Here is a 13,044-nt window from a genome sequence, read left to right on the forward strand (position 1 = left end):
AGACGCGGACGTCATCATGGCTGCCCCCCGTGGACTCGTGGAGCTCGGCGTGTACGGGGCTGCCCTACGGCTGGGAGGCGGCCGTCGACAAGAGCGGCAGGACGTACTTCATCAAGTGAGTGCTGCTGATGCTGCGCCCGGCATTTCTCGCGAGCGCCGCGAATTTCGGGCTCTGCTCGGCGAACCCCTTCGCCTCGTCACTGTATAGAACACATTTGTGAGCGCGTATACGTGCGCAGAGCGTCTGCTGCCAAGTGGGCCGATGTCGCGCCCAATGGGCACTTGTATTCGTCCAACATTCCGCGTCGTTTAAGAAGCTCACATCGGCGCGTAGTCCAACATGGTGGACAGCGCAGACTGCAGAAAGATACGCTGTGCGCCAGAAAGATTCGACATGTGCGCCATGCCATCCATTACAGTAATGATTGTGGACATTATAAAGAATTCCCGTTGAGCTTTTATCACCTTAAATAAGTTTCCTTTACAAAACCTGCTGAATTTCAGTAAACATTTTGCGATGGCCGACGATCAGTGGCGTAGCAACAGGGGGGGCCGGGGGGCCGTGGGCCCCGGGTGCAAGGGGCCAGCTGGGGGGGGGGGGGGGGGCGGTGCCATATACATCTGAAGACACCCCTCTTTCCGCCGGCTACACCCGGTGGGGGGGGGGGGGGGGGGGGGTGACAGAATACCTATGGGCCCGGGTGGCAGACGCCCTAGCTACGCCACTGCCGACGATCGCCCCCTAGACAAGAGCAAGTTTCAGGTAAGCATACTTAATGGATGCTATTGGCCTTGCGTACAAAATACAAAGCAGTATTTAAGTTTTGTACATGTACAGAAAGTGTGATTTTAATCTAGCGGTACGTCATGCCACTTGCCGTTTCCAGAACCTCCAAGACAGGCCTGCGGGCTTTGAGTGGTGACGTCACTCGGTAGGGCTGAAATCCCATACATTTGAATAGCGGTACTCCGTGGGGCGAGACATAACGCCGTACTTCCTTTCTTTCTTTTCTTTTTTTTTCTTTTTAGTCAGAATATTACTTTCAACGGGGCCGTCGGCCTTCCTAAATGACGATGCACACTCCAAGCGCATCGCCTCGCACGCCTTGTTATCAAGTAGATAGAACGCGCTACCAATGCCCAAAGTCACTCGCCCCGGCGCAAGGGTGCGTTCGCGTCGATCTTCCACACCGAGCCGCGGGAGGTTAAGTGAGACCGAATGCAGGCTGGCGCTGATTAACACGTTGCCAGCCCGCTTCGACACCCCTCTTCCCTCTGACTCGCTCTCCATCCTTCCCTCCTCCTTTCCCCTACGGACACCGTTATAGCGCCACCCCGTCGAGAGCAGGGTAAGCGGGCCCACTTTCGGTGATCCCGAGGCACGTCATTCAGTCAACCGGTCTTTGCTCGCCCAATAAGCCTAAGCGTGTCGCGGCTTGTTCCTGCGGTAGGACCTTCTAATACTGTTTCTCTCTATCTATCCCTCTCCCTCTCTCGTGCCGATACTCATTACGGCGCTCCCCGCTGGTTTCATTACTCGGGCGACTGCGCTGCCACCGAGTTGGTCGCATAATCCTATTCGCGCCCCACCCCCCTTTTGCCACGTCCTCCCGTCCGTCGGCGAATGTTTACGCTCGCGCTGGACATCCATCACTGCCCTGTCGCTCTCCAAGATCCGCCACGGGAAAACAGCGAGATCCTCCTCCTCTCTCTATCTTGCTCTCCACCTCTCCCCTTTCAACCCATGCGCGAGACAATCGCGCCGATCGAATCGAGGAAGCCTGGGAAAATAGGCTCCGCAGGCTCCGCCGCACATCTTTTGCCTGGGGGCCATAGCGCCTTCACCTACTTCGATGCCGCCAAGATGCCAAAACGAGTGCCAAGCCTGATTATGGGACGGCCCCTTCACTATGTTACCGCCGACGTATCGATCTCCGGTCGTCACCAAGTGCAGCTGCCCTCTCGGAACTTTTCTCGACAGGGCATGCGCGCCGGCCACAGAAATCGAGCACTTTCTGTTACTTTCACCGTGCTCGAGCCACACGGAGATTCCTTTTTTTTTTTTTTTTTTCGCGCCTTCTGTTCCGAGAACTCCTCCCATCATCCGTAAATGTAGGTTGTCGGAAGAGTTGTGGAAGCTGATAGTAGGGAAGCTTATTAGTGTTCTCACTGAGGCGTGGGCGTAATTATTCTTTCAACAGGAAATGCGCTTTACCGCTTATAGGCTATAGTCGCGCAGTTTGTATGCACCTTTACTGCCTTCTTGCAACGAAATGCAATAGCCACTAGAATATTGGGCAACGTACTAAAATATTTCTTGTGAGGAAAAGCATTTGATGGTAGGGAACTTTCGTTTTCATACAAAGCCAGCGTAGGCCGTCTCGACTGTAGCGAACAATATATGAAATTTATGCGGCTCAGCATGCAGTGCTCATAATTTGTCATTCATGTGAGGTTTTATCATGATGGTTCGCTTAATTCTTTGTTTCTCGCTTGTGTTGCCCAATGGAAATTCATTCTACCGCGTAGTGATTTTTGTGTAGTCTTTCTTCGGCACTGGAGTAGTCACTTTTCTTAAAGCGCAAAGCATATCCATCGGAACTAGCATTGTAGTGGCCTTGCTTATCCACACTGCTGAAAGTTAATGTAGTTAAGAAACAGTCCATGATTTCTTGTATACTTATCTGGTCTGAATAACGTCCCATGCTACCTAACTGGCTCTCACAGAATTCCAAGGCTCTTATAAAGCAATCCAGCATCATTTACGTTTGACTCTGTTTTGTCCTTTAACTGACAATAATAATTATGATCTGGTATAAATAGAAACGTTGCTGAGTATTCGGGCCTTCCGAATTTTTCTATTAAAAGAATGCAATATGCAGTTTTCTTTTTCTTTTTGCAAATAAATGAATATAAATTGATTGTTTGAGAACAGTCTTCCTTATGGGAACACACTGCAAACTAAACAAAACACAGTGCTGCAGGATTACAATAAACAACAAAGAATCCAACAAACAAGGACATCAAAGGGGAAATTGCTTGTTCTTATTAATTGAATTAAAGAAATTATAAATAAATGCAAATTAAATTGGATGAAAGAACAACTGGCCGCTGGTGTGTTAGGAACCCACGTCTTGGGATTACGCTAGCGATGCTGTTACAGGGTGACTACCAACCGGGAAAACCGGGAATTCTCAGGGATATTGAATAGTCTGGAAATACTCGGGGAAAGCTCAGGGAATTTGGGCTTCTATCAGAGAAAATTAGCTTTAATTTTATTGAAAGCAAACGAAAGTCGCGATAATGCTGGCTCGAGTAACAGAGAGGGATCGTAACGCATTGTCTTTTGACGCCGTGTCGTCGGCTAGAGGAGTTGCTAGTGTACTGTCAATGACCGACTTTCCGGATGCCCGATAATTCGGACGGCTGCGCGGCACCATCACCCATAGAGTTAATGTATAAGAAAGTCTGAAATTTCGGACGGAAGAGCCCTTCGCCATGCGATTTTCCAGACCTTTTGCCGTGACCGCAGGTCCGAAACGGCATTAATCAAAGCCATCACTGCGGCCGTTTTGATACCTCGCCGCCGTGGTAAACGCTAGGCCTTCGCTATTAAGCTTCTTGCCGTTGAGCGCCGTGTTTTTCATTGAAAGAATTCACCGCAGTAAGCAATAGCACCGACTCCGTCTTTGTGGTCCTCGCGATTGGCTTCGAAGCTCGAAAAGGCATGGCGCGTTGCATAATTCCGGTTCCCGAAAGTCATCTTCGCCTCAATACAGACATGTTAAGGGGTGAAGCATACACAAAAGTATTGCGGTGAAGCGTAACAAGCGTGGGAAGGGGCAATTGTCACGGGACACACCATCTATTCCTTAATTATGCACGCGTCCATCCGCCATCTCCTGTCACAGTTCGAACACCGATATGCCAAATAAGTGTACTGGTAGGCCTTTTTGGATCTGTCTGTGGCGATTTGAGCCCTTAATGACAGTAAAAGACATGCGTTCATTTTTTCTAACTGCCCGATTGTACGGGCGTTTTCGCGGCCCCTAGGAAGTCCGAAAAATCGGACGTTGACTGTACAGTTGACGAAGAGGATGTTTAAAATTGTCCGTGGGGAGAACGCGCTGTGTGAGGAGAACGAAAACAGAAAGGACCTACGTATTGAGGAGTGAACGGGAAAGGAAGTCTGCCGCCGTTCCTTTCAAGAGGCTTAGTTCAAAAAACAAAGTGTTGGCTGACGCCGAGATGCGGGTGTCCCTCATCGAAAATAAACTCTTTAAAGCAATGAAACGAAACACTGAGGTGTGCGCGGGCTGGGAGTATGTCAGTACAGTTGTGATTGACCACCAGCTGTTGAGAATCTCACTTGTGACAAAGTTCGGGCCTCATACCAATGAGCTTGCTATCAGTTGATAAAAATATCTGATATCCCCTGCAGTCACGGCATCCACATTTGTGGATGCGAGCTATATTTGCCATTTCTGTGAAGTGGTAGCAAGGAATAGAGCACAAACATTAAGCTTAGGGTAAATGGAACATTCTGATAACCTAAATTACTTCCATTTTGTTTCTGAGTGATATGTATCGTTACAGAGTGTCGCTTTGGTGAAGGCACTACCATGTTTTACGTGACACTTGATGTGTGGCATGTCGATGGCAACCTTGAAAAATATATATAATTTTTTTTTCTCTTGGAATGCTTGAGGCCAATGAATAACTTGTGCATGTAATTCGAGTGGGGGATTTAATCCTTTTTATGAAGAAACGTAGCATGACTGACTTTACAATAGTCAAATATTTAGTTACTCTGTAATGATCATGACTCGTCATAAAATACTCAGTCATTCTACCACCTTGATTATCTTTCAGTGGAGTCTCAAGCACCACCTGTGTTTCACAGAAATGCATCGACAGTCGATCATAATTCGTGACTGAAGTGGATATGTGAAAACATTTGTTTCTGTATGCATCTCCTTTTTATTCGTATTTGAATATGTTTGACTTTATTTGCAAAACTGAAATATTTGTTACAAGTAGTTATTACACAAGTGTTACAACTAGACACGCTTGTTATTATAGGGTTGAGGGCCTTCTGATGCAAGAAAGAATGTCAGTTAACAGCAGTGGTACATTGAAGCACAGGGAACTTCTCACCGAACCTGGTAGCGCGCCTCTTAAATTACCTTAATTTGTTTTCGATTATCATATGTACTAAAATGACTGATGTCATTTATTGTAGCTAGTAGAGGGTTGCGCCTACATTCAGCGTCATGTTCACGTTTTTTTCGTGTAATCACTAGTCAGAACATTCAAAAGTATATTGCGTCTCTATGTATAGACACCGTGAATGAAATTATCTTTCTATGTGCGGATTTCATTCGTGTGTTGAAGTCTGCATTACCACTGCGGCTTTCCAGCTGGATTGTGACCAGTGGCGTAGCTAGGTCGTCTGGCACCCGGGGCCCATAGGTCTTCTGTCACCCCCCTCCCCGGGTGTTGCCGGCGGAAAGAGGGGCGTCTTCAGACGTATATGACACCCCCCCCCACCCCTTCACTGGCCCCTTGCACCCGGGGCCCACGGCCCCCCGGCCCCCCCTGTTGCTACGCCACTGATTGTGACTGCTCTCGTCGCACCATGGAATTTTCTTAGAAACCAGCCTGGAAAATAAGTCATGTCACCGTTTTTCTTTCTGCTTTTTTTTTTGCAGTCTAAAACCAAATTTGATGCATGTTAACTTAGGATACTCGACTTTGGCCAAAGTGTTGTAGAAACCTCAGTAACACCTTTAATGTTTCCTGGCAGTCACGTGAGCAAGACGACCACCTACGAGGATCCTCGAAAGGACTACGAGGAAGAGCCGCCCCCGTCTCCTAGAGAAGTGGAGCTCTTCCGGGACCCGCAGCTTGGCTTTGGCTTTGTGGCCGGCAGTGAGAAGCCAGTCATTGTACGCTTCGTGACGGAAGGTGCGTGTGGGATACGCTTTGTCAAATGAACGATGTGCTCGGTGGCGTGCATTTGTTATGCGGTGAAGCTATGTAGGTGGCGCGTGTTGTTTCGTTGCGTATAATCTTGTTGCGGAAAGCGCCGTTATGACTAGCGCGTCTTTCTCGGTACCATGTAGGTGGCTTTATGCACAAACCTCCAGCGGCGCGAGCGCCGGCGAGAAAGCCGCTGGAGCCCTCTCTCGCAGCTTCCCAAAAGGGAGAGGGTGGCGGGAGAAGGGGAAGGCTGTCCTTCCCGAAGTGTGCACTACGAGCGAGTTGCGAGGGGTGTTCTGCGGCGAACGCGCCCCTCTGAACAACGTTGTAACTTTTTTGTACGCGGCAATTTGTTCTTGATACATACGTGTTTATATTTATGTTTCCTAGTGGTTGCAGGGGCAGGCTTCAAGCGAAAAAAGCGTTTCAAGTGAATATATATCTCTCTTCGCTCAAGGTTAACCAATTGTACCCTAAGAATCTTTATTTTGTCGCAAGCTATGCGGTGGTGAAAATAAGAAAGGGTAGTTAAAATGGTGTATGAAGCGTCATAAGTCTATACTTTTGACATTGTTTTACATAGGAATGGAGATTTTAGAAACAAATATTTTTTTTTCTTTCCACTGATGACTGCTTTGGTTTGCAAGGTATTGGTTAGAACAGTGGCAGCAGCCGTCATTGCGAGTATTACAGAGCACCACTTATTATCTCCTAACGAGCTTGGACCTGCATGTACTGTGGCATCTCCTCACTATCATTATTTAGTAAGTTAGTGATACCACCATCGAACTAAGAATTTGCGCCATTTCGTTCATTTGTTCACATGAAATTTGTATGTTCTGTAGATACTTTGTTTTGGAAGGGGGGACAGAATAATGTTTTGGCTGCTTTTTCCTTGCAGCCTTTGATAAGGTTTTCAAATGCTATATCTGCAATGGTGTTAGTAATTAGTATAGAACACGTTTTACTTTTAGCGTGCAACTTTGAACAATGAAGTTTGCCCTGTCTTATCCTGAAGGTGGTCCTAGCGAACACAAGCTCCAGCCTGGGGACCAGATCCTCGGCATCAATGGCGAAGATGTCAAGAATGCACCCCGGGAGCACGTGATTGAGTTGGTTAAGTGAGTGCCAGTTCAATATAGAATGGTTTGCTGGAGATTAATATTTGTAATAATGTTGATATCAGACTGATTAGATCCCATACCTTCAGGTAATGCTGCAAAGAAGGACACACCACTGCGCGTCTTTGTTTCTAGTTCATTCCTTCTCTGCATTCAGAACACTCCGAATTGTTGAGTTGAAGCCAAGGTCACTAAACTCGCTCCTTTTTTCTTTTGTCAAGAACAAAAAAAAATTTTTTTCAAGCTCATTCCTTAACTTGCCCTTATCACAGAAACCCCAGTTTCAATCTGATTTTTTTTTCACATTTTTGCACAGTCCAGGGCCCCACTGTCTCTGCCGCCTGCCTGACCTGGCAAATAAATTCTCTCCATATATATTATTGCAATTTATACGGCCGAATAAATCTACGAACCTCGCTTTGTGTAGTCATCTAATACCTTGCTATCGCTATCAGTTCGTCGCCCTTCTGGCGAAATTGCGAGTTTGTTGTTGTTGTTGTTTTAATCTGCAACACACTGGCGTTTTGTGTTCTAATAGCGTTCCAAGCCCATGTAGCAACATCGGCGCGTTAGAGAAATTACTTCGTCCTATAATCGGAACCACGCCGTGAATATGACGCGATACCGCTTTATCCCGTCCCCGTTTCGTGCAGCACGCTCAGCCACCAGACAACCTAGCTCTACAGAAAAGCCAGATTTCCGGCGTCGCACTGAAAATACAAACGCGCGTGAGTGGTCGGGCCAGAGCGCGTCTCCAAGAGACCGTGAGCAGATACGAAGTGGGAAGTAGAGGTTTATTTAGGGGGCTTAGTCGGAACGCCCACTCCACTGTAAGAACGTTTTAGCATAATGCGCGCTCGACTATCTGTGTCCGCGATACACGCCCACAGTGTATGTGTGGGTGGTCCCGTGGGAGCACGCGCGACACTACAGCACGTGGCACGCCAGGATATGCAAAAAACATCCAACTTTTAAGCCCATGCCTGTGGTTATATTCGTGCAAATTCAGTGTGTCGGTTAGCTTTCCGATTGAGTGTTCATTTATTTATTTATTTCTGTACCTTTTCAGATCATGCAAGCTCTCTGTTAAGCTGGTCGTCTGTCAACCTCATGTGAACAATGTAAGTCTGCTTTTCATACTCAATACTTTCAGTATTGAAGAAAACAAGGTATTAATATCACGAACCTATCATTTTTGCTTGACTCATAACTTATTATCCAGTGCATCAATGCATCAATCTGCTTCCAATTGTTTATTGCACTTAAGGAATGACATCTGTTACATTTGTGCCCTTTTGCGATCAAATTCAGTAGGATTTCCTGTAGATGCCATGCCTCTCGGTGTAGTTTCTTGAATTTTTGCAGCTTTTCTTGTTTATTGTAATTTCTAAGTAAGAATAAGCAGCCGTTGCTTCCATTATGTGTCAAAATCTTCTGTGTTTAACTTGATTGCAATTAAAGAGAACACATAAACACAAGAAGGCATCACAAGTGTGTTCATGTTATCAGAAAGAAAACTTAAATGAACTGACTGGGAATCTCTATGGGTCTAAACATTATTGAAGTCAATTATTAAACGTAATTGAAGTTAACAAAGCCTATTTAAAAATAATAGTTATTTAAAAGGAAAAATGAAAGTAAGAAAAGCCTAGATTGGCTTGTCATGTATTTACAACCAGTGCTATCACCCAGGAGCTTTGGTGAGGAAACTTGTAGGAGGAATCCTTCCACAAGGTTAAAAAAGATGTGCCTGTCGCCTATGCTTAATATACAGGGTGTTTTCTTTCTTTTTTTTAAGCTTCAGGAAAATCTTTAAGATCACCTGTGGTAGTAGCACAATTATAACCCTCAAACTAAATTACTTAGTGAAGTGTACATTACTTCCACGAGTAATCAAATGTGTAATTGACTAATCAACAGAATTTGCACTAATCAGCCTTAATAATTAACTTACAACACCTATTGCAGTTTACTAATTGTAGCTAGCAAATTTGCAAGGCATATATGGGACAAATTCAGAGGGTGCCACTGGTTTCGAGAAATGCGCCGTCATACTTGTGGTAGAAATGCAGTGTTGTTTCACTTACTTTTCTATGAAAATACTGTTTTATGCATTGAAGCATGATAGTAACTGGAACGAATGAACTTCATCGCACACTTTGAAAATTAATATATTGAAACTCTTGTTATCCTGATAATTAGTTCCAAGTGGATGCGCATTGCAAACTCACTGGTGATTTATAAATTGTGATATGTGCCGTAAAGAAAGTATTCAAAAACTTTATTAGTGTAATTATGTTAACTATGAAGTTAAACATTCTGATTTCTTATAGAAGTACTGCCTACTCATCGAGTAATCTAGTTCCAAAGATAAAATTGTGCTAAATGCCATAGCCCACTTTTAAAAATTCAATGCAGTTAAAAAAAACACCTGGTAGATTCAGGGCATTCAACAAGCTTCACACGAAGCATTCTCACCAATATAATTATGCTTGTGACTTGCACTTCCTGTGTGAGTAGTCTCACAGTGCTCATGCTGTGTTCTTTTCTTTTGCAGGCAACACGAAAGTCAGCCCTCCTAACTGCAGCAAAGAAAGCAAAGTTAAAGACGAATCCATCAAGGGTTCGCTTTGCGGAAGGTGTTGTCATCAATGGTTCACCTCTTTATTGTGTAAGTTGTTCATTCTTTTAATGTTCAGGAGGCTTTACTTGGTTAAACCTCTGAGAACATTGTATGTGCAAAGTTTCTGCATTAAAGCAATACTAGGAATATTGTCGTTATTTCTTGAATCTAAGAACCATGCTAATGACAGTAAACATGCAATAATGTAACAGTATTTACTTCAGACAAAATGTTACAAAAGTTTCAGAGCATTCAAAATTCTCATTACAATTTTTCTACCAAGCAATGAGGTTAAAGGCGACATGTCGTCTGATGAGACCTTGTTCCTGTGCATTGCAAACAGCAGCTCACAGTGGTTTAGCAAGGAAAAGAAAACATGACAAGGGTTTTAGATTACACTGATGCTGTGATGCATGCAGTGATGAGACTGATATTGTAGCGGCACGACTATCGCCTCCAAAGCAAGTGTAGAAGATGGGCTCACATGCAGGTAGCGCGAGAATAAAACATATTTGCGCTCTTGACTTGAGCGGCGGCAGTGTTGGCCGCTCCAGAGATCTCACTGCACCATGGCTGGTCAGTCTGAATAAACCGGGGCCATGGCGGCTACCTCTTGGCGCCGCCTCCCACAATATTTATTTAGTGTAATGTAGAAATGGCCATCAGTTGCTTGCACTTACACTGTACCGATATGACTTTGCATTTTGTGACACATGCTTTGCTCAAAGCAGAGCACATCTTCACCAATCAATAAACTGAAACAACTTTGAAATTTTTGAGTGAGCTTCTCATCAGTTGACATCAACAGTAAACTTAAAACTTACCGATAAGCAAGCACGTCGCAAATGATTTGTGTTTTTCTCTGTTAAAGGCACATTACGCATACATAGATTCAAGGACATTACGTCATTGCATTGCAGTAAACCATTTAGGTGCAACATTATGCTATGTATAGCTCAGTATCCTTAGCAGCCAATATTACTGCTCATTGCAATTTCAGCTCGTTGCTTTGCCCACATCATGGAGGCGAGTTGATTTTCGTTTCGACTAGTTAAACTACAGAAGTTAGGTCAGCTACGTTCGTGTTCCAGGTTCTGATTCTTATCACAATCATATGAGGTGTTAATAATGTTAATACCATGACATGCGATAAGTAGGCAAATTGTTGATCCTCTCTCAGCCCTCATAAATTGATATACATATCTTTTCCAGCGTATTGGAGTGTTATTATAAGTGGCTATTCTTTGACCAATAACAAACATGGTGTGTAATGCACTTGCACATCTGGTTTTTCACTTTCCTCACCACAGCCATCTACGTTCGAGTCCTGCGTTCCCTTTCTGCCCAATGTTATGAAAGTGTTTCTTGAAAATGGTCAAACCAAGTCTTTCAAGTATGACAGCTCGACTACTGTGCAGGTAAGCCAGCCTTCCATGGATTTCTATGCTTTCTGAATTTGTGGTACTATGGGGCACAATTCAGCCAGTCAGCGATGACAGACCTTGTTTCAAGTTTACTTTCTATCTTTAGTACAAGCTTGGAGTGTTACATAATTTGTAGTACTTTGTTCCAATGCATAAAAAGGTGCAACACAACAAAGTTTGATAATTGGGAAATGAAAGGGAACTGTCATCATTTTTGTCTCAATATTTCAAATTCATGCTCATCAACCTTCATTGTGCAGCATAAACCAACTACCTCACGCATGAGTAATCTCAATTTCAGTGCATACTGTGGCATTCGTGATACCTTTCTCCTGACTAGATATACAGTCGGACCTCGATATATTGAACAGTGCGGTGATCATGAAATAGTTCGATATAGCTAGAATTCGATATATAAAGTCACGTAAAAAACGCGTCAAAAACTTCTGCAAATCAATCAATGAACTAAGGGTGCGATCGGGGACTGTTGTTCGCAGCGCATGTTCGGTTGCACCGAACGCAATTTGCCTAGACCGCGCACGACACGCGAAGTCGGCACGGTCCAGGCCAGTCGCACGCGGTCTAGGCCAATCGCGTGCGTCACAACTGAATGCGCGCTCCGAACAACAATCCCCAATCACACCCCAACCGTGGCGCAGTAAATACTCACTTGAAGCTTCACACAAATTATTTATTTATTTGGCTGAAAGTACTGCAGCAGTGTAGTCTGCTTCTTATCGGCAGCTGCGTGCTGAAGCAAGGAGACTTCAACATAGTCTAAACCACATCTAAACGATCTACAAGCGATAGGCTGGTGTCGGCGTAGAATGGCCAAAGCAGCTACAGCCTCAGTGGAAGACGGGAGCGGGGCAACATCAGTGCTTGCGAGATCAACCTCGTCAGCGTCTTCGTTTGGCCGCTACTTTCTGCGATCTCCATGTCCGTCAATCGAATCATTTTGAAATGCTGTCAGTAACAAGCGTCTTCCAAGACGTCTTATGAGTGAGCCCAGTGAGCGCGCGCTGATGTGCGTCTTTGCAAATGCAAATCGCCAGTTCTCGCGAGGCGCTGCAGGCGCAGATTGCGGCAAATGCAATGCGTCCTTGACGTTGTCGAACTAGCAAAGCTGCCGCGTGTGTATGCCGCTACGTTCAAATGGCACTCTAGGCATGATCAATGTGTGGGCAGCAGTTGGGAAGGGCCATCACGCCACCGCTATCTTCGTGGGTGTTGCGGGAAAGCTCGCCACATGTCAACAGAGCGCATGTAGTCTCGGGTGCCAGAGTTCAATATATCCATATTACGTTCGACCCCGTTTGAAATAAAAAAATTAAAAAAATGCATGCGATTTTCCAGATGATATAGAAAGTGTTCAATATACGCAATAATTTGATATATTCGTATTCGATGTATTGAGGTTTGACTATATCTTGTATTTGGTGTGAACAGAGGTCATACTATGAACTCCAATTCTGCCACATTGTGATTGGAGCTATGAACAACAGAAGTCTTCAAACTCAAGATCATCAATTCACATGTACTGAATATTGTGTGAGATTGATTTGTGTTGACGAATTCTTAGGTGCCAAGGATCATTTTTTTGTTATGATAGAAGTTTGAATTAAATGAAATTAAATTAAGTAGTGTAGTGAAAGATAAAGCCATGATTTTGCACACACACTAGCAAGGAGTAGACATGCTTCTCGAAAAATGTTCATTACAGTGTTGTTTTGGTCGAAGCTTGACTCCTCTCAAGGCAAGGTCCAGTTGTGACTAAAGTGTTTACATTATGCAGAGTACTGAATAAGCATATGTGCTCCTTATGTATAGCCTTGTGGCAATAAAGACCTTCAGTTTTCAAGAAGGTTGTCTACTTTGTAGGGTACTCCCATAG

The 13,044-nt window shown here is 44.6% G+C and overlaps 1 protein-coding gene across 5 annotated transcripts in view; it reads left to right on the forward strand.

The window, feature by feature from the left end:
• LOC126536992 (uncharacterized) overlaps window positions 1-13,044 on the forward strand; it is a 426,514-nt gene that overhangs the window by 390,593 nt on the left and 22,877 nt on the right. For all 5 annotated transcript variants that reach the window (XM_055073633.2, XM_055073634.2, XM_050184076.3 and 2 more), the window contains 6 exons: window positions 1-115; window positions 5,807-5,967; window positions 7,001-7,103; window positions 8,173-8,224; window positions 9,661-9,774; window positions 11,037-11,144. The exon at window positions 1-115 is cut by the window's left edge and continues 5 nt beyond it. In XM_055073633.2, the coding sequence (XP_054929608.2) occupies window positions 1-115; window positions 5,807-5,967; window positions 7,001-7,103; window positions 8,173-8,224; window positions 9,661-9,774; window positions 11,037-11,144 (653 nt within the window). The remainder of the gene's footprint in view (window positions 116-5,806; window positions 5,968-7,000; window positions 7,104-8,172; window positions 8,225-9,660; window positions 9,775-11,036; window positions 11,145-13,044) is intronic.

Source organism: Dermacentor andersoni, chromosome 4 (assembly GCF_023375885.2).
Source record: "Dermacentor andersoni chromosome 4, qqDerAnde1_hic_scaffold, whole genome shotgun sequence".
In the NCBI taxonomy this organism is placed as follows: domain Eukaryota; kingdom Metazoa; phylum Arthropoda; class Arachnida; order Ixodida; family Ixodidae; genus Dermacentor; species Dermacentor andersoni.